Here is a 22,687-nt window from a genome sequence, read left to right on the forward strand (position 1 = left end):
ACTGATGTATTTTCCGTGTCTCCCTCACACACCTCAGTGCTAAGAGCTACTGACAGGTGGGTACCAGCTCATACTGCGGCGGTGCAGTGTGCGTCCGCTGTTAGCTGCTCCTCATGGCTGCTTCTGTTGCTTTATGTTGAGTTGTGCAGCTTGCTCCTTAGGTCTCATCCTTTAATCTGCCGACCATGAGGTATTATACTGTAGCTGGAAGGCTGAGCCCGCCTGCCATAGGTGTAGGTCCCGGCAGGGTTAACCTGGATCAATACCGCACGCGCACCACTCAACATTACGAAAGCCCTCAAACTGTTTCCCTGCCTGCTTTCCTGCCTGCCTGCCTGTCTCCTGCTCGCCTACAGTCTGTCTCTCATCGTCCCTCTCTCTACCCGTCTCACCGCTCCCTCCAGCTCCCTCTGGAGAGCCAGCTTTACTTGTTCACACACACATGAACGCACTACCTCTTCTCTGGTTTCCCCTCCCCCTGTCTGCGGGGAAGTTCCTCACAGAGAGTGAAAACATGTAAAGCAACTAGCAGGAGGTGAGTGAAGATTCATCCTCTGAGAAACAGGAACACCGACGAGCCTGGTCAATAAGCAGCATATTTCAAAAACACCCCTGCCAGTCACAGCTGCTGTCACCGAGGAGTCCTCGCTCTCCAAACAGCGGCAGAACAAAGCTTTTGGAAACAGCGAAACGCACACTGTGTTGCTCAAACACAGGGTCGAGAGCTGGTGCACATGCATGTGGTGGAGCAGGAGTCTGATTAAAGCGCAGTGTTTGCTTTTGATTACAGTGCTGCTTACAGAATGACTCTTGGTACATTTAAGTACATTTTACAAGATCTTAAAAAACAGCACTCTTAGTTTTTGTGTGTGCTTCTGTTGTTTTTATTTTATTTTACATAGTTTGGGAAAATCATACTGTCAACACCCTTTGAGTTGCGTGACAGTTGTTTTGGCCTGTGTTTTTTTTTTTTAAATGTATCTACATATTTATTTAAATCTAAAACAGACTTTTACCTGCTTAGATAAAGGCAAAAACAAATAAAAATCAAGGAAGCAATATCTGAATTTTAATCAAACAGTATTACTTTAAATATTCATCTACATGCAACAAGTGTTAAGTAATTCTAGAGCTAAAACAAGTCAATTAATTGATAGGTGATTGACAGAAAATTAATTGCCAGCAATTCTGATAATCAGCGAATATTTTTTCCAGCAAATAAACTGCTGGTTGCCTTTTTGTCTGATGTCATTGTGAATTAAATATTTTGTTGTTGTTTTTTCCCTGTTGGTCAAACAAAAGAATCTGAAGACGTCACTTTGAGCACTGGAAGCTTGAAATCTGCATTTTATACACAAAATAATTAATAAATAATTCAAGAAAATAACAAGCAGATCAATTGGTAATGAAAATGACTGTGAATTAAAGCCCTGAAATATTTATTTAAATGTCTCAGCACTCTAAATTAATGTAGATCTGGTGTTTAAGAATAAAAAATGTAAAAGACAACAGAAATAAACTGCAAATGAACAATATTATCTATTTATTTATTAGTTTAGCAGTTTAATTCACCTTTGATTTTAAAAGCAAATTTAAACATCTAAAAAAAATGACGCCTCTTAAAAATAAACATGTCAGCAAAGGACAACAGACCCACTGATAGATAAGAACAAATAAAGAGATTAAATGAACTGCAGACCAGCAGCAGTTTCACATGAGTGAGTGAAGTGAAGTGTAGTAAAGTAAATAAAGTGCGGTAGCCGTGATAAGCCATCAAGAGATTAACAAAGCGGTGGGATTATCTATATAGGACGCTCTTGTGCGGGATGGGGGGGAGAGCACAAACGGGTTTAAGGTTAAAATTACATCAATAGGCAGTTCTGAGTATTAGACAGGCCGGATTATATTTACTGACTGCAGAGGGTGAGAGTGGAGGGGTGCATAAGTGAGCGTGGAAAAACAACACATCACTGTTTTTTTTTTTTTGTTTGTTTTTTTTGGTAACCGTCGTCTGGAAAAGAGCAGTTTTATAATCATTTATGAGCCACCGGCTGAACTCAACTATGGGTGGAGTCAAACGGATAAGGGCTTCCAATACATTAATTACATACGTAGTCCTCCTCCCAAAACCTTGAATCATCGCGTCACGTGACTCACAAGTGGCTGAAGTGGCATTATCCCTGTCAGACTTTAATCCTGCAGCTAAAACCAAATCCTGACCTACTCTCTGAAATGAGGCAGGGGGCTTGAGAAGGAAGTTGAGGCTGACGATGGTCCAGGCTCAGAACTGTGTGCGTGTGTGTGTGTCTGTGTGTGTGTGTGTGTGTGTGTGGGAGGGTGTGTGTGTGTGTTTCTGTGACGAGTTTGGAGGACGCCTGTACGCTGTGTGGGAATGTAATATGTAGACTAATTCAATTATTGGAGACGCTCACAGGGTTGCCAGCCCTGATCAATATGCGATAAATACTTGAGTAAATATCCTGAGTTGACATCGATATCTCAAGTGTGGAAGCCTGAGCTCCACTGCAGAGGGGAGCGGGTGGAAATGCCTGTTGTGTGGGCAGCATTTAAAGTGAGACAGAGAAGGCGAGGGAGAATTATTGGTGATTGTGAGAAAGCCTGAGGGAAAGGTTTGTTGTTGGTGCTTCTTATATATGTGACTATAAGGTGCTCAGAAGAGCCCTGAACGTCTGCGGAGCCGGCGCGGTTCTCCAACTCGCAAAAAAGCTGCAGCCTCCACAACTCTTTATGTTTGTTTATTGTTTGTCTTCCAGGTTTGATTTTCTGACAAAATCCTACAGTCTGTGAACGCAACAGCACACAAACACATAGCTTAAAAAACAAACAAAACACATGTCACTGTACCACTTGAGGCTCATGATCGAAGGATTAATAACAATTAGAGAAGACGCTCTCTGTTTTGCTAGACAGGATATTCAAGGGTGCAGTCCACTAATTTAACAACTATTTCCAGCCCTATACTCCGGCGTACGACTCTCCTCCGCACAGAAACACCAAAACAAATCTGCAAGCATTTACAGGCGGGCTGCTTTCATCATTCCTGGCAGAAAACATACGAGGCTGGTTCCCCTCTTTAACAAACACCATGTCTAAGTTGAAGGGGCTATTAGGAGTGAGGGCTGACCTGAAAACCTGGCTGCTCATTCCTTAAGACAGCCACAACACAACTGCTCTGAGAAGCACTGAGTCAGTGTGAAGGCCTGGCAGATCTGAGTGCAAATAATAAGATTGTTTGTCATAATCGGATCTCTCTGTAGAAACATCTGCAGTGGTGGACTGCGTTTTATAAAAACACTAAGAGCCTGCAAAGAAAATGGCCAGTGTTGTGAGAAAGCAAATCAGGGCTGCATTTTGTCTGGTGGCATTTCTGTTATGTGCACTGACGTTTGATCAAATCAGAGCCCATCTGTGTGTGTGTGTGTGTGTGTGTGTGTGTGTGTGTGTGTGTGTGTGTGTGTGTGTGTGTGTGGACCTGAGTTGTGAATCATGTGCCTTAAGCGTAGGGATACGCCAGCTTTGATGATGTGCGGTGACAGGGAGGAAGCAGCCATACTGTAAATGCTCCACAAATGCCCGAGGTGGCCGTGCATCCATCAAAGGGTGCAACAACTACAGTTGACAACAGGAAGAACAAACACAAGTCCTGTTAAATTAGACTTTTCCTCAAGTGCAGCGTATTTGATGTGCCGTCTTTCGGCGGCTCCACATCTCCACCGCTGTCTCTTTGACATCAAACTCGCCTTTGAAGCTTGTCATTCTATATCTCTGTAATTTATTCTCCCGCAACGTCAAGCGACCGGAAACTGGCCTGCCTGGAGTCACTCCTCACACCACTTAAAACAAAACCATCTCAGCAACCATCGCTGAAATGAACTGTTGCCTCCCGCTTGAGGGAATGGCAGGAACACAGAGGCAGTGTACAAACACACATATATGCATTGACATGGACACACAAACACACACAGATGTCTACTGTTGTCGAAGAATTCCACTAACGGTAACCACCACTCTACTAAGAATAAACTGCCTGTCTCTGTAACACTGATCTGATAGGGTGGCTCACATTCAGCTTACAGTACATAACATAGAGTTGTACGCTATTTACACCCGCTCATGCTAACACACAGCCGGCTTCATTCTGCGCTGCCACGCTGTGCCAGGGGAGCGGTGACATTGCGAGCTGGAGGGAGGTGGTGAGAGACAATGCACGCAATCTAGGTGGTACGCATGACATGGTGCACTGACAGAAAACATGCACATGCAGGGAGGAGGAGAAGGAGGAGAAGGAGGAGGATGGAGGAGGATGGAGGGAAGACAAGCACAGAATGCTGCAGTGGAAAGAGAGTGTGACTCTCCCCCGGAGCGAGGAGGTGAACTACAGCTGCATCCTGTGGAATTCACAATTAATGAAAATGTAGATCACCTGCACAGAATGTGTCGATGTTTAGTGTACGTGGGTGAATAAAAATAAGAGCAGTCTTACAAGACGCCATTAACTTTTGCAACCCTCCAACAAGAACTCATGCATGGCTGCTCCGGCATCAAATATTTACCATCCTGGTGAGCTGAAGATGTCCGTGTTTTTGCCTTTGGGTTTTTTAACAAGATCGTGCTCTGCTATAGGGGCACTCGTCAATTTTAATTGGATTTGTGTCAGTGTGTGCTTCGTTTAACCTGACAGAGACGGGCAATTCATCAATCAGTGTCATAATGTTGTTTGCATGCATGAGACAGAGGTGCTGCATTGCTGGCTGGGCAACCAGTGAAGACAGATGGCAACAAGACATATCAAGAAGTCTATGCTAAACACACACGCCCAATCAATCAATCCGCTGGTATCCTAGCAACTCGCACGTACATTTTAATCCTGACGTTTTACTCATTGAAACATTTAAGATGGGAACATAATAGCTTTAAAACCTCAGGACTGAGATAATACTCCCAGCGTACAGTAGAGATACCGCAGCAGCTACTGCACCCATGGGAAACCCTGAGTATAGACTGTTCAGCGAGACACACACAGATTGAACACTTCACGATAAAACATTCTGCGCCTCCAGGGAAATATTAGCCAAGGGGTCGGCAAGACAACAACTATTTACAAACAGTTTCTTCCACATTCTGTTCACTGCCCCTGTGTGTGCAGCTCTCTGCTGCTCTCGGCTGTATGAAAATACTCCGCTGCAATCCGACGTTTGGTGTGATACAATCAAAAGGAATCCCATAGGGTCCTCCCTTTCCCCTGCAACTCTATTCTGCTCTTTCTTTCTGTCGTTCCATCGCTCTCTCGCTATCACTCTCTTTCACATACATGCTCTGTCTTTCTCTCTCACTGCGACTGACTGGGTATTGGCATGTGCTGGGTCACTTGGCAGCGAGGCAGATGGAGCCGTCCTACTCTCTAGCACCTGCCTGGCCCACATTACCCGACTCATCTCTGGGCTCAGCGAATCACAGTCAGGATCAAGCACAGCTGTGTAAAACAACAGGCTTTATGGCATATCGCAATTGCCAACGCTACTTCTGCTGAAGCTAAAGGACAGCCTGGAAGTGCCGCCGCAGCTCAGTTCAGTAAAACATAAGGGGTGCAGACGGTAAATGTAATAAAATGAGGAGTAACAGACGGACATTTAATCGAAGAAAAAAAGCACAGTTTTAAGAGCGGAACCAACACTTTTACACTTAAAAATGGAAAGGAATAGTTCACATCAATAGTTTGAAGGAATAGTTCAACAGCTATGCTACACTTATTCCCTTTCCTGCTGAGAGTTAGATGAGAAGATCAATACCATGCTGACTATAAAGCTTTAACCAGCAGCCGTGTGGAATATTTATTTATTTCATATTTTTCATCCCTCCCCCCAAAATAAAAACATTAAAGTAGCAGAGGACTTAAGTTTTGAAGAAATCAAAGATGTTGCCATCATATATTGATGCAGAAAGGCACAAAGAGATGCATAAAATTTACCAGAATCCAGAAAATAAAGTGTTTGATGCTTAAAGTTTTCTATGTAAAAACCCCTGCACCCCCTGTTTCATATGTGTCACCAACAATACTAAAGCAAAGCCCACACCCTTGAGCTCAGCTTAGCATACAGACTGGAAACAAGGGAGCTAGCCTGTCTGTATGCTAAGCTAAGCTAACTGGCTGCTGGTTGTAGCTGTGGATTTAAAGGACAAAAAAAATGGCCCCGGGGCAGCATCATATCCAACAGACAATTAAACAAGACATACCACGTTTAATGATTCATAGTCTGCAAATGCATTTTTATTTTTCCCATGTGGATTTTCCTCTGGACTTTTTTTGTGAAATAATTATATTTTCTATCAAGGCTGCAAATAAAAAAACTAAAAACTAGATGTGGAGTGGAACAAAGTAGATATCTAAACACAACTTTGAGGTACTTTTACCTTGAATTTTTCCATTTTATAGGCCTACTTTTAGTCCACTGCATTTCAGAAGCAAATATAGTATTTCTGCTTTACTATATTTAATAAAAAAGCTCAAGTTATATTGCTAATTTAGATCTGATACAAAATATAAATAAATAAATAACATAGATAATTATAATCCAAAAATATTATAAAATATGATTCTGAAAGAGCCATTCTGTATAATTAGTATTTTTTTTACTTTTGGGATATTTTAATGCTAATACATTTTTATTTTTACTTACTGGAATACTTAACTCACAAAATGACCATGAGAAAATTAATTTGTCACACCCTGAATTTGTGAAGAAAATTTAGCTTTTCTCACATGCCTTCAAAGATAATGGAAAATATATTGATTTATTGATTGACTGGGGACCACATTTAAAAGACAAACTATATACACTTGTGCAGTATAATCTAAGTCTCATATATCTAGTCGTATGTTCAGTACTTCCCAGACACATTCATTCTTTCTAAAGAAAAAACAACCCAAGAATCGGAGTCTGGCTTTGATGAGAGCATAGATAAGTTTCACTTTCAGTTCAGTTTTAAACAGTAAGGTTTGGTGAATATGCATGAGTTTGGGAAGTAGTGAGCATACAAATGGATAAATGAAACTTGGATTGTACTGCACGAGTTGTGTAAGAGTATAAATCAAAATGTCCCCTGTTTTCTGTGGAGGAATACAAGAAAAGTTTCCTCAAAAATTTAAGGTAACATTGCATTACTAATCGGTATAAAAAATGTAGTGGGGATCTGATCCTGCACTGCCATGTCTCCTCACCAGCCAGTCAACTTGCTGTTCACTGTTTTGATGTGGCAAAGCATGAAAGTGGGAGACAAGCCGAGAGAGGCAGAGACAGAGGTCAGAGATGTGTGTTTGTAGCGGCCACAAAATTTGTATCAACTTGATTTCGTGTTTCTTGCCATTAGGACCGCTGATCGCAATTGTAAGTCATGTTGCTGAGGTTCACAACTGGGAAAGTTCATGTCTATGGTTGTTACTGAGCTCCTTATCCATGGAACAATAGTTCTACCACTGGTCTATCTCCTGTGGGTGAGACGTAACCCCTGGGCAGTCATTAGGGAGGTTTCACCGGCCTTACTGACTGCAGCTCTGCCACACCGCTCACTTTTTGATGCTGTGAGGAGAACAACAACATCGACCGCAGAAACACAGATGCCCACTGGAACCAGTGTCAATGTGAATGGAACCGCCCTTTACAAGATTGTCACAGCAGTTTTCATTGTCCAACTCAGTCACATCAATCTGGACTTGAGGCAGACAGTAACCATTGTAGTGACATCACCAATCCTACGCACCAGAGCAGTAGGAATCCCAGTGACAGGAGCAGTGACCACTGTCTTTATTTTGACAGCAGTCCATTTGCCTGTGAAGGAAGCTGCCATATTGGTGGCTGCTAAAATGCTGCAACACTAGTGTCAATGTTTTGGGAGACTGCATCGGCGTGGCACTTGCTGACCAAGTGTACAGAGCTGAACTGGGAGAAATGGAGGAACACGACGTTGTCTAGAATGAGGAGCTGACTGGAACAGCTACCTATGATGCTGAGTGCACATCCAGGATGAGGAGTATCATTCCTGCAGCTGTGACTCTTCATACTGCACTACAGTATCTCCCAGAGTGAATTACATGAGTGAATTTATTTTGACTTTTAAGATTTCTCCCGTGCCAAACAAAAAACTTATGATATCCCTTTCACCTTATTTTATTATTAAGGAGTATCTGACTTAGGTATCATATTGAATTTGTATTTTACTATAGTACTATTGCAGCAGTGTTTATGGTATTGTGTTGTATTTACAGGTAGACCTTGTGTTAAAAGTAATTTTGTCAACATGATGTAGTCCTCTTTAATAGATGTTCAATATAGTAACAGATGACATTGATGTAGGTTTTGAATTTAATTCATGTAGTATGTTGCTACTGAGTTGAACTGATGTAGTTTTTTATTGTATTCCTTTAAGTGAGATTCTGAATGTGTGACTTTTACCTGTTACATTTTCACACCATAGTATTGCTATTTTTACTCAAGTTAAAGATAAGAATACTTCCTCCACCGCTGCATAAAACATAATACACTCAAACACTTTACCTCTGACTAGCAGACCTCTGAGTTCACCTGACACCAAAAATCAAAATGTCTTTCTAAAACTGGAGTTGACTATCAGTCAGGAGGCTGCATATAAGTCAGGGTACAAACTCCTTGAGGAAATAAAATTAGTTGATGGGTCAAGAGAGGGTAAAAAGTGAGAACTGACGTGAGAATAAACATGATTTACAATATTGTGAGTCTCAAAAGCGCAGCCAGAAACCGTTGTGAGCAGCAGAGCCACTTCAAGCCACCAGCAGCAACCTCACACAGCCAGCCAGCAAGCCTCCCTGACAGGGGAAAGAAATGCTGCCCTCTACCAGCAGTGCTCATTTCTCCCCCATGCAGGAGCAGGCACACACACTGAGAGGAAAGCATAAGCATGCGTGTGGGTCATGCACACGTCGTTGACTCGGAAGTCTTCTCCTCATCTTCCTCTTCCGTCAGAAACAGAGGAAACACAATGGTCAGACTGTGCTCCAGGTTTGTGTCGGAGGCTCAGCTGCGTGCAGACCTCACTGTAGTTGACTTGTTCTGTTGGGGGGTGGGGGGGTAGCGGGGGGGGGGGGGGGGGGGGGATTCCCAGCTTCCGTTGCATACATATGGAAAAGGATGGAAATGGTGGCTCCAAGTGGGTTTATGAATAAGAGAGGTCACAAAAGGGCTGCGGCTGTGACATAGATGGACAGCCCACTCAGCAGTTTTCCCTGCCGCACTTGTGGGAAGAAAATGAGCACTTGAAGGTTTCAATGAAGCGATAGCTTTACACAGGCGTTTTTATTGAGGCACCTTTCCAGGCTATGTATTCACTGTCATATAAAATCAGCACTCTGACCACTGCACCGCCCATAGTGTGAGCCACCAACACATGGCTGGACTGCAGGCCGGGGCTTGCAGCTATAACCGGTAGGCAGTCTCAGCTCTCCTGGGAAATGGGTGGAAATTACAGGGTCCCCAAACTGACAGCAGTTCATAACAAATTTAAGCTGTAATCATAGGATTCTGACAGTGATATCAAAAGATATTATAATGATCACTTGTAGGGTGAATCTCAGGGTGTTGCATGCAGTAAACTCAACTTTTTTTTTTTTTTTTTTTTTTTTATGCAGCTTGCACGGTGTTCTGTACACTGGAGGACTTTGGGTTCATTTTCTGAAAGCCTTCATCGTTCCAGCTCTCCTCCTATAACTAAGCAAAACACTCAAAACTGGTTCCCATGGCAACGTGGAGAACCTAACCTGGAACAGTTGGAACTGAATACAGCACTACCTGTAAACACACACGGACACACATATTCACGAGTACAATAGCACAGTTTTGCTCCCACATCAAGGTGCTGTAAATGTCAGAAGACTGTATCTTTCGACATTTGCTGCTTCACAGAGAGCTGACATCAGAAAAACATGGCAGAAGAAATTCACACTTCTACACAGGAGATACAGGTGGCGTATAGAAAACAATCCATGTATATTATTTCAAATTATTACACCATATCTGGATGCTCCTGGAACCAGGGGCGGGTTTAAAAAAAACTGTATGAGGGGGCCTGACTGGGGCACTGTTTTAAAGACAAGCGCCACATTTGTAAAATTTGTAAATTTGTCAAGGCCTGTAAACTCCAGTGGAATGAAAAAAGTGACAGCTCTGAGCACAGGGCTGCATTTTGCTTTGTAATGCATTGCTCTCACTGTGTTGCCATTGGGCCAAACCAGGCTAAAGTAGTTAAAGAGATACTCTCAACCAGCTTTGTGTCATAACAATGTGGCTAGTCTGTGTACATGAACTGTGGTAAACTTCCCTCCGTCTTACCCATGCCCAGATCTCCCTGCTCATCTCCCAACTCAAATCTGCCATCATCCATCAGATTTTCACTGGCTGCTGCTCAAACAACAGATTGTACTTGCACATTTTCGAATGCCCACCACCACAGACACAGAAAGTACAGAAGAGGATTGAAAGACTCTCAAAAACTCAGTCCAAACTCCGATCAAAGTGTAAACCTAGGCCGTGTTGCTCAAATACAAACCAGGATTCTGCTACTGCATTGCCTATTCCTAATACGTCTCCAGAAACAGATTTCAGTGCACTGTTTGGCTGTAATACAAGAGCTTGTGAACAGGAAGTGGACGCCATACTGTTTCCTGTATTGTAAAAACTGAGGCTGAAAAAACTGAGATCAAACTCTAAAACTAAGCAGTGCTGATAAAATCTGAACCGAGATTCTGCTACCAGGGTGGCTATTTCTCACAGATAATGTTTTCAGAGACTTGGGCTGCCCACTAATGGTCCACCAAAAGTTAGTCATCGACCAGAAAGTTCATTAGTCGGCAAGATTTCAATGGTCACTTAGTCACAAAAAAAATATGGAAGTCAAAACCTATATGACTTGACCATGTGGGAATTTAATTTAAAAGGACAGACACAGGAAGTGGCCACGCTCAGCAGTCAGACAGGAGTCACGTTAATTTCCAGGGCTGGTACCTGCGGTTATTCCACAGGCTAGTTAATAACATGTCGGGCAGGAAATCCAAAGTGTGGGATCATTTTGAGAAGGTGAAGGTCGAACCCAAGGTGATATGTAAACTCATCTTTATTGGTTGACTACAAACATGACGTTATCATCTGAAACATGGAAGTAACTACATGCCCATTAGCCACTTAACACAATCACTACTGCTTTGCCGACAGCGTCATTAACAGGCGGCTCGCTCAGTGTAGATAAAATATAGGCCTATATTAATGAAGGTTCATTAGTACGGTTTTGTATTTCTCTGTAATGTAGCACAGTGTTAACAATGTTACTGATACTATTCTTTCTCACACCTTGAACTCAAAACATTGTGTTGCCCCGCCCAAAATATATAATTTAATAATCAAATTAATATCATAAACATGCAGGCGACTAGTCGACTACTGACCCAAAATGACGACTACTGGTTGACTAGGAGAATTCCTCATCAAAAACATATTTTTTAGCTTGCTGTTTAAGATCACTTGTTACCAGCTGGCCACCATATTGTTTCCTGTGGAAAAACAGGCAAGCTCACATTATGTCACCCACCAGCGGGAGCATGTAGTGGTCGGGTACCACGCAGTGCATTGTGGTAGCTGTAGGTTTTCTGCCCCAAGTAAAAAATGCAAATGCCACATTTCTGTTTCCTCTGGTCATATAGCACCAATTTAAAAAGTATTGTCATTTTTCTACAGCACAGATGCCTAGTTTTATGAAAAGACCTTCTTAAATACTTCTTTCACTGCACACATAATCACATTAATTCTTGGTGACATATGATGTTAATACAAGTGATTATTACAGCTTTTCCTGCTCAAAATTAGCTTGTATGTGTCTGCTTAAATGTGCCACAAGCTACACACCGAGGCCACGCCTCCTACAGTCCTTGTGCTTCACTCCTTTGTTTTATTTTTTAAATATCTTTGAAGAGAGGGTTCTAGCAGGATCTGAGGGTGTAGTTACCCTTTAAGCTGACTTTGAACAAGGTGAAGTTCAGTTAAACAGCAACAATCAAGTTACTTTGTTAAATTACAAACATGAGGTCAAGCATGGTCCTACCTAACTTCAAAGTCTGTGCACGTGCAGAGCGCAAACACAGTTTTCTGTATGGTCGCTTTTTGTGAGTCTGTGGGCATTTTGCATCTGTTAGTAGTCAGTTTGTGCCTCTTTGTGGTTGTTTTGCATCTCTTTTCAGTCATTTTGTGTCTGTAAGATATATGTACCTCTTTGCGGTTGTTTTATGTCAGTTTGTGGACATTTTTTGTCTCTTTGAGGTCATTTTGTGCTTCTTTGGGGCGAATCTGTATTTCTTTGTAATGATTTTTTGTCTCTTTGAGAGAAATGTTTTGTCTCTTTGTGGCTGTTTGTGTCTCTTGTTGTTGGTTTACATCTTTTATGGTCATTTTGCATCTTTTTCTGGAGGTTTTGTCTCTCTTTGCAGTCGTTTAATTGCCAACAACATATGTTAACAGTCACTTCATACAGAGGTTCTGCTCCAGGATCCCTGAGCCAACTCAGGGCCAACTACTCATAGCCAACTACCTATATACTCTGATAAGGGGGCCCAAAATATTTAAGGAAGGGCTATGCAATCCCTGGCCCCACCTGTGCCTGTATCACCAAAAGCAAGGTGAAAGCTCGAGAAATGTGCTGGGTGCGAAGGTTTAAAAGAAGAGACAAACTTGACCTGGGTAAAGCTTCACGTCAACAGCATTCCCAACTTGAGGCTCTAAGCCAGCCTTACAAAGTCTCTACATGAGCCTCGATCACTACCACTCGACCCGCTTGCATAGGATTGGCTGCGTGTAAGCATTACAGCCTGTGGCTCGCTCCCATTGGCTGTTGGGAGTTTTCTCCATATTCATTTCACCTGTTCAAGACCCATCAGAGCTATAAAGTTCCGGCAGGGTTATATGGTGTTGATATGGGACAAGGACAGGGTCTGGCTGTGTGAGAATTGCCACCTGCTGTGCGTCTCAGCTGCCCATCCTTCCAAAGAAACCACACCCTTGGGTGACGGCTGGGAGGGGAGCACTAGCACACGGAGGGGTGAGAAACACTGAAGTTTACATCCGGTATGCAGCTTTCAGCTGGGATTTTACAGCTTTTTTCTGTTTCTCCAGTGTTGTGCTGAAGCTGCGTGCGAACATATCTACATGTACATAACACACATGCTGCACACACACACAGACAGACTGAGCAACAGAGGGATATAGAAAAGGAAGGAGAGACAGAGCAGCTGTTACATCTTCAAATTACTTCCCCCCAAAAAAAGAACTTAGGTACAAACTGCTCGACTCAGAATCATTATTTATAATTCATTAAATATTCACATGCAGCACATTTAAGATTCCAGCAATTCATCAAACCCTGCTTAGCTAAACAGCATCCTCAAACATCTGCTCTGAACAATGTCGGCCTATCCTGTGGAGGATTGGGACGGTAGTCACACTTGTGTTTTGTACAAACAGCAAACGAAGAGTTGTTGAATGCACGCCTGGCAGACAGGTGTGTAGGAAGAGCTCACTGTCAGCACTGAAACTGAATTTGGAAATACGGTCAAAATTCAATGCTATCCATGGGTGTAGATTTTTTTTTGGGAGGTGGGGTATATTCAGGTAGCACCCACTGTTAAAACAAAAAAGGGAGCTGGGCTATAAATTAATACAATAAAGGCACAAATTGTTGCATAAAATTCCACCATAATGCAGAAAATTACATGTTTGAGACTCATTTTTTTTCTGGTGTTGTCATGTTGAAACAAATCCTACGCCCACCATGCTATTAGTGTGTAAAAATTAAACAGTTTCTTTTATTTTCTACTAAGTGATTTTAACTTCGACGAGCCACTGAGAATGCATCATCAGTGACACATTCACTTCCAGACTGTTAGAAGAAAAACTGCTTCAGTGGCTCAGTTCAAGGAGGCTTCCTGCCTCTCATCTCTAATCAATGAGGGTTTGTTTTACTTCTGCCATGGGCTGTCTCTCCATTACTCACATCATTCAATAATAACAACTAGTGAGAGGAAATGTGTAATGGACAGGTCACAAATACAAACAGAAATGCAATTTGTTTTTACTATTTCCCTTGTGTTGCTGTCATGTGTTGTATGCGTTCTCATATGTTCGTGAAGCTGCCATCTTGACCAGGACTCCCAGGAAAAGACACCTTGTATCTTAATGGGACATCCTGGGTAAATTAAGATGAATAAATAAAAATAAAACAGGCAAAAAAGCATCTCCTCTTGGATGAAAGGTGTTTCTCAATCTAACTACCATCTGACAAAGACACAACCTCAGTGTATTACTGTTCCACCCTCCCATCTTCAGTATATTTTAGTGATTTAGTATTACCAGAAAAATGCGAGACTGGGGACGGTCAACCGGTGCAATCCTCCTCATCACACCACCTTCCACAACTCCTCGCTGCTGCTCCTGAGAGTCATCTAGCTGATTACTTAACTCCTGATTGTAATGAGTGTAACTCTGCAGCAACATATTACTCATGCAACAGGTTGGAGTGGAATGTGAACGACAGCTAACTGAGGAATGAATCTCTACAGTTGCTGCTGTGATGCACATGCAAGTGTCTGTTTAAAAAAAAAAGGAGGAGATTCAAACTCTCAGGGAGCTTAAACACAGCGATCCCACAGGTCTGATAGACACACAATGAATTTACAATGCTCTCACATCTTATCTCGCTGCTCCCTTAAGCTATATACTCTGTTGCAGCGTTGTAGCGAGTCTGTTATCACTTCAGGAGGAAAAATACACTACTCCACTTTCATGAAAAAGTTAATAATTGCTATACAAATCTAGCAGTGCTGGAGAAGGGCTGAAATTTAAATGCAGTAACTTGAACGCATTGGAAATAAAAGGCTTACGCCGATACCTGACAAGCAGATAGTCATTATTCCTGGAAGTGCTAATGAAGAACTTTCTCATTTGGCATTATTTTTTCACACCTCATGAGGATTATTTTACACCATAGGGGCTCAGTCAGAGATAAATTGCTCTACAACGTGAAGTCTTCGCTCTTAATGAGTGAAAAACCTGAGACCAGCTATGACTTAAAAAGACATTGCAAATGCTCTTTAAGGCAGAAAATGAACATAGCAGAGAGCCACCTTGGGCATCTGCAGATCACTTAGTGCGATCCCTCCTCGCAGACAGGTGAGGGGAGACATGAGGAGTCATGAGGAGGGTGCAGCGGATGTGGCTTTAGAGGGGAGCAGTGCAGTGCCTCCTGCTATCACTCCGGACAAAACTGGAGCCTAAATTGGAGAGCTTCCCCTACACCCAGGATCAACTAGGGAGTATTAATGGATTCCGAGTGGATCAACTGATGGCTATCGTATTTCGCTGTTTTGACTCAGTGTGCACGGACGACCCAACACACACATGTGCATGTGCACCACTGTGGTGCAATGCAGATGTTTACACCCATGTCTTGGTTTGGACCATTTTGTGAGAAAAAAAGCTCTCGCAATCAATTTAGCTGTATCAAACGGCGCTGAGCTGCAAACTTAGATTTATATGAAGAGTGCACAACAGTTCATGTGGTGTTTATTGTGATACAGCCTAATGGAGTGTAAGCATTCAATCAGCACCTGTTTATCTGAGCACATTTTCACTCCAGGTTAAGTCAAAGGTCCAGAGAGATAATTAGGAGGAGAAAAATCTGGTTTTGCTACTAACAGCTCAACAAGCAAGCAAACAACTTATATACCACTCAGGGTTTAAATGTGTTTACACCACAACAACAAGGCTGTCTTCACATGCTTAATAATACTCATTGATCAGGCTCACAGATAAGGGTCACGTCAGCCGCCCTGTCCACACCTTCACCACTTAGCCTGTGTGACAGTCAAGCAACACTGCATGTCGTTTCTGTAGCACCACAAACAATTAACGCCAAGTCACACTGTTTCCTGGTGTGTGACAGAGATTCTGCCTCATGCCTTGCTTATCAAGAAAACTCATTAAGGGTGAGAAAAATATTGTGTTCTGACACCAGAGTAAGCCACAATGTAAAAAAATACACAAGCAAAATGCAGCAAACATATTTAGTTTTGAGCAAGCAAACAAACTTAATTCACTTATCAAACTAAGAGTCAGTCCTCCTTTAAAATTTAGACAATATAAACTATTATAAATAATAATTATACATTGATCTACCTATTTTCTAATGTTTTGTGAGTTTTGCTGCATTGATTATTTCATCATCCAATTATGTAATAGTTTATTTTTCAAACCTACAATTACATAATAGGCTCAGGTGATTATATTAATTTAATAGCATATTTTAAAAAATGTTTTACTTACTTACAGTTAAAAATAGTTTATTCATTTTTAACAACAGCTGTCTGAGCACTGAAATACAGGATCAATTAACATTAAGTGACCTACATTATTATAACACCAGTCACATCAATAATTTGATTAAAAACAGCCATGATACTTTCTGAAACTATATTACAAATATGACTGATAAAAAGCAATTAATTAATCTGTATTTTCTGTGACAAGTAGCTTCAAAAGCTTTGTACAAATAAAATCAAAAAGATTGTTTACCTCTGCTAAAATTACTTTTATCAAAATAACATAAAAGCTTACACTTCTGTAGCAATTTGAAATAACAATATATAAAATGCATTTAAGTGAAATAACATTTAAATAATAAGCAGGGCATCAAAACTACAACAACAATACAACAAACACAGCTTTATCTTTTCTAGGTTATTCAAAGTTGCATTTTAAAAGCCCAGTTTTTTACTGAATAAACTCAACAACAAAAATTGTATTGTAGTAGATGATATAATGAACAACCAGCTCTGCCTTTAAAAATAGACATAATTTAATAGCCAATCCCACCGTGCCTATTAGCACACCTAAGCCTCTACACAGCAAAACACAACAGAAATATATAAACAAACAGTAAACAGCAGCTGAAACTACAGCAGCCCCACAAAACCAAGATAAACCAGCAGGCCTGAGGATGAGCTCACACACTGCCTCCTAAATGACAAAACAAAAACTAATCATTGATTTACTCTTTAAGCCCTGTCACTATAGTAACCAGAAATATATTTTAAAATCAGATCCATAACGATACACGTAATTATCACGTAATTATCTAAACACAGGATTTAGAAATAACACAAAGGAAATGCAGTTTTAGAATTTTAAACACGTATTGTTAAATGAAAAAGTTATTTCCAAATATGCCTGAGACAGCTTGAGTGGATTAAAATTATATTTAAATGTGATTTAAATTTTGCATAAGGCAGACGTTTGTAAATTACGACTGCAGGTTTGAAAATACGCGTTTTAAGCTTTAAATTTTAAATCAGAGTAAATATTTCTGCACTATAAGACAAAAGCTTTCACAGACGAAAGGAAAAACAGTGGGGAGGATTTACTATTAAATTAAATTCTCCACCATCATAATATGGAGTTACACCTCCACGTGTGATTTCGCCCAGTTTCCACTGACTCAAAATGAACACCTGTACGTGTCACGAGCTGCACTCGTGTCGGCCCCACTCATATGGCGAAGATTTCGCTTTACAGGCCTGTTGAGAACACGCACACGCGTTCAGCAGCTTCACACACTGCCGATTGGACACATGCGGGCACATGTATGGACATTTGCTCTATCTGATTCCGCCCTATAGCCGTGCAGTGTGCGGGGCCATCATGGCAGCCATTATGAGGCTCTCCAACATTGCCATGGCCTACGTGCACACTTCTGTGGGGAGTGGCGCAGGCTTTTTTTTACACCATGTTGCGCCTTTCAGCACAGAAAAACGAGCCTCAAAGCGAGGAAACAACACAGCAGCTCGATCTGAAGACATTTTGAACATACAGATTTTTTTCTCGACGGTGTGGCACAGCTAAAAAACAGAAAAAAGGCGAGGGCTGTAATGCAGGGAAGTGTAGCCTGCACTGAAGGGGGGAGGACTGTACTGGAAGCGCATAAAGTATGTGTCACGTGTTCCTCCACAAGGGGCTTGAATATTTACCTTTTTGTCACGCAATGTAGTCGTACCCTAAAGCCAAAGGCATTGTTGTGAAACAGGGTGGGTCTATACGTGGAGGGAGCCTATAGGTTGCGTAATCTGCCACAAACGGATGACTTTATTACGCATTACGCACAAGAGAAAAATCTTTAATAATTATTTCCATGCAATTAAAAGCTCCTTTTCTAATTGTGAGAAGACAAGCTGGTACAAAAGCACAACATGTGACAGAGGTGTGTGGACTTTAGGGTTAACGTATAGATTTAGTCACAAAAAAAAACACCAGCTCGCACTTTTCCTCACGCGCACACACACACATACATACAATCTGTGCTTCCCACATGCATACACACACATGCATATAGTAACCAGAGGAGAGGCTTGGCTGATTGGTATGCAACTCATCGTGCATTGCGGTGTTACAGTCAATAATGAAACCTAACTTTATTGCTCACATACAGGGAAAACGGCCTTATAGGGAAACCATTACGTATTACGCAGCTGCCTATGTGAAAGTGAGAGTACAACCTATATAAGATTCAGTTGAGATGATTTTTTTTACATGTATGCACTTAGTGTGTGTGTGTGTGTCCATGTTTTACAGTGGGGTAGGCCTTACTGCAGATCACGCGACATGGCAGCAGCAACCGTGTGTTCTGCGGATGTTAGGGCTAAACTGCTTCTTTGTCGCTTTCTTTCTTTTGTTTCAACGCCATGCAGTTACACTTCCATCGCCGGGGAGTAAAACAACAGCAGCGTGGCTCAAAATCACGCACAGGAGCCGAGAGAAGAGGAAAAAGCTGCGTGCTATATTTCTCAGCGGAAGCCTACAGGTCACAGTCTGCCATGGGGCACAGTATAGGCGTATGACACAATGTGTGTGTGTGCGTGTAAGTGAGTGTGTGTGTGTGAGTGTGTGTCAGATTGTAGGCCTACCTTAGTTTTTTGGGAACAGAGTAGTCTACCTCTATCACCTTGCCGTGTAATTCAACTTTACCTGTAGGGGCGAGAATTGATAGTGTAACATTGGCTGTGTGTCATGAAAGCAACAATGCAAAGCTGGTAGGCCTACACAGCAACACTTTGAATCACTTCACCAAGTAGGTGCGTCCCCATTCAAACAGCCAACCCCTCAAAAAAGTACTGTACCCGGGCGCGTTGTGCGCACGGCGGCGGCGAAACTGGGTATGTTTGGATTAAAACAAGCACACAGTGACATTTTGGGGGTCACAACTGGGGGGAATCGGCGCCAAAATGAAGCATGATAAGCTTATAGTGTGGGGGGGAAATGGGCAGCCATGCTTTCCACTCCCACAACCCTCACACAGTGCAATGAGGGGTATTTTTTTCAGCTCCGAGTAAAGAATGCAACATCAAAGAAGAGATGGTTTGAAAGGAGAATGACTTGTACTCTTTCTGTTCTAGGTAGGTGTTTCTTAATTCTCCGTGTTGACCCAGCCCGAGGGGGTTGAATTTGAAGCGCTCCTCGGCGAAGCTTGAACACGGGTTTTCGTTACTATTGAGTGGCCTGGCGCAGCACGGAATTAGCGTCTCACCTCGTCCCCCCTCAGCTACCTGTTTATTAGCTCTTTCCTCCGGACCCCCATGACCCACCTCCAAGACACCTCGTAAAAACATACCCAGACATCAGAGGAACATGGATCTGACAAGTTTTCCGCGCTCGCGTCGCTCTGCTCTCTTCAATAAAATCAAGATAAAAAATAAGTGAAAAATAATTATGCCTACCCGAACCATCAGACCATCCCATACATTCCAGCGGGTGATTGCAAAGTAGCGCCCCACACTATCGGAATCTCCAAAATATAGGTTATTGTGCGCGTAAATAGCGTTACGACGGCTCGTGTTTTCTTTAGGCAAACGGGCACTAAAGCCCTGAGTGTGTCCTGTGATCGATCATTTATCCAATTTTTGTTGGAGCGTGCATGGCTGAGCGTTCATCTAAAACTCTGATGGCACACGGATGTGATCGCAAAACACTGTCCCGAGCAACAACAACAACAAAAATATAACAATAATAACACAAGCAATGCGTAATATGCCACATTTGGGACACCCTGAGCTTTTGTGTTTTTTTAAACCTCATCTTGCAGTTTGACTCGCTGTGATATTTTCCCTGTCACCAGCACAGCATCACTTATCAAATCCACACTTACCAGAAAGAGTCTCTATAGCCTTTATGGCCGAGTTCTGGTCGGGGAAGTCCACAAAAGCATAGCCGGATTTCAGTAGGACCTGCTCGGGCACTGGCAGCTTCCTCTCCCTAAAGAGCTGCTTCAAGTCCTCCTCAGTGACCGAAGGACTTAAATTCCCAATATATAGTCTGTACATGATCTGAGAGGAAAAATCTCGAAGGGGTATCAGATCTTAAGAGTGAGAGAGAGTGGCGATTTTTTGCAGAGAAGTAGAAAAATAAAAAATAAAATAAAGTAGAAAAAAATCTGATGGCATTAAAATAAAAAAACGCTGCAATTATCACCCCCCAGGAAATTACTAAACTATAGGCGACCCCCCAGCACCAACTCTGGCCCCGGTCTAACTCTTTTAACAGGGACTGGGGGAAAAAGTGTCGTTACGACGCTACTCTGGAGCCAACAAGCACCGCCTCTAAATAAAATCTCCCTTAAAAATCACAAGAAAAAAAAATGTTTGGAGGTGCATGTGGATTCTCCAGCGTAGAAAGTACATTAGGGTATGAAAGTGGCATGATGATGAGTGGGTACACTGAGCAAAGGGATGGGCTTAAAGGAGGCAGAGGGGTTATTTCATCAAATCATAATAAGGGCCGTGCCTTGGGTCCCTCCAGGCTGGGGGAGTGAGAAAAAAAAAAGGGCTACTGTGTGGAAAATCAAGTCGCTGTCACTGTACTTGTCGACCCAAACAGTGTCACTGATCCCCACAGTTTGCCTTTTATTTATTTATGAGACACACAGAAATATGGATTTATGGAGCGGAGTGTGCAGGGGGTCCAAGCCTCGCCATGGATGCCTGTTTTGGATATCATAAAAACATCTGTGACTATATTTAGGTAGGATTTCTGAAACTAAAAATAATAAACATTATTTCAACAATACAGAAAGTGAAACCTTAAAGCAGCCATTTTTGTACATTCTGTCCTTATGTAGAAATACCACTGAAATAAACACCATTTCCTGGTCAGGGCCCCGCTGGTTAAAGGGCTTGCGATCTTACACAATGCCATTAAAGGTGATGACACTTTCGCTTTGCATTTCAACCTGTGGATAGTGCTAATGGATCCAAACTGTAAAAGTGAGCAAATATTTATTTTTAGACAGTGATAAGGAGAAGTGAGGGGATTCCTGGCCCTCGGTTTTATCCGTGCAATGGGGGGAGGCGGCCTCTGTGCAGAGTCACTCACTCATGTATACATATCATCTTTTATTGTAATGTAGGTGTGTGCATGTGGGTGTGTTTGGGAGGGGAGCTAAGCCAAGTCAAAAGCTGGTAATGTAAAGGGAGAGGGCTGCGTGGCGATGGCGGGGGGGTGGGGGGGGTGGGCTGCAGTGCTCGTGCATGGATGTGTACCTTCACCGGTTACCAAGGGGAGGAGCCTCTCGCCTACAGCACTTGAGTGTTTCTACATGTGACTGGCCTGCGCCTTGGAACATTACTGCCACCCTACTGTAGTGGAGAGAGTGCCAGCAGCAGGAGTGACCATTCCTCGCCTTGTTTACGTCACTGTGTGAACAGAGGAATGTCCAAGCTATGGCCTATTTACAAAACAGCTCTTTAGTTGCTTTGCTAATGACATGCTAACACAGTTGTTGCGGGGGCCTTCCTGCTTCCTCCGGCTGGGACTCAAAGAGTTCAAATAAATGACCCATTTGTTTCAGTCACATTAGTTGACAGTCATTTTTACAATCCTTGACATTTAATTTGTAACTTATAAATTAAACAATATCCAATTATCGCCTTTCATTACCATTTAAATAGCAGTTACATCTTTATAACTGTTCTAAGTGGATAAATTCAAAGCAGGATTTGTTTGCATCCTCTCTTGTTAACATGTTATGCCCAATTAAGTCACATCATGCAACCACCCAAAAATAAATTCCACTCAAAAAAGGAAAGTTAACCAGACGGGATGTGACATTTAGGGAACACAGAGCGACCTGCTGACCTCAACAGAACAACACACACACACAGCAAACGCAGACTTGTGGTAGACGAGGGAGAGAAACAGGCTGATGCAGTTTCCAAGGTGTGGTTAAGCTGTGTGACTGGTGTCCTTTCACTTTCCTCTTTATATCATACCGCTGCATCACATTTTCTGTTAATGATGGTCACCACCTTTTAGCAGAAAAACTCCACCTTTGTGAAAATGCTATCACAAGACAGAAAATACATACACGTGAGCAGATAAAACTGTTAAAAGAGAGGGGGTGGGATTGGATGAAAGAAGTATTCAGCAGCATAAAAACAAACCAGGGTTGAAATGGAATTAAAATGGCAGCTTACATCCATGATAACAGTTTATATATTGTACTTAATATCTAGGCTGTGTCAAAGGTCCATTCTTCTCAGATGTTGTGAAATAAAAAA

At 42.2% G+C, this 22,687-nt stretch overlaps 1 protein-coding gene across 2 annotated transcripts in view; it reads right to left on the reverse strand.

Annotated features, from left to right (window-relative positions):
• The window catches only part of igf2bp2a (insulin-like growth factor 2 mRNA binding protein 2a), a 79,302-nt gene extending 58,455 nt beyond the window's left edge, over window positions 1-20,847 (reverse strand). Inside the window, exons 1-2 of one of the 2 annotated variants that reach the window (XM_049595060.1) lie at window positions 20,281-20,847; window positions 19,043-19,103 (exon numbers count right to left, since the gene is read on the reverse strand). In XM_049595060.1, coding sequence (XP_049451017.1) covers window positions 19,043-19,103; window positions 20,281-20,455 — 236 coding nt within the window. In that variant the 5' untranslated portion in view covers window positions 20,456-20,847. The remainder of the gene's footprint in view (window positions 1-19,042; window positions 19,104-20,280) is intronic. The other variant, XM_049595059.1, reaches the window with a different exon arrangement.
• Between the last annotated feature and the right edge of the window lie 1,840 nt (window positions 20,848-22,687).

Source organism: Epinephelus fuscoguttatus, linkage group LG13, assembly GCF_011397635.1.
Source record: "Epinephelus fuscoguttatus linkage group LG13, E.fuscoguttatus.final_Chr_v1".
NCBI classification, from domain to species: domain Eukaryota; kingdom Metazoa; phylum Chordata; class Actinopteri; order Perciformes; family Serranidae; genus Epinephelus; species Epinephelus fuscoguttatus.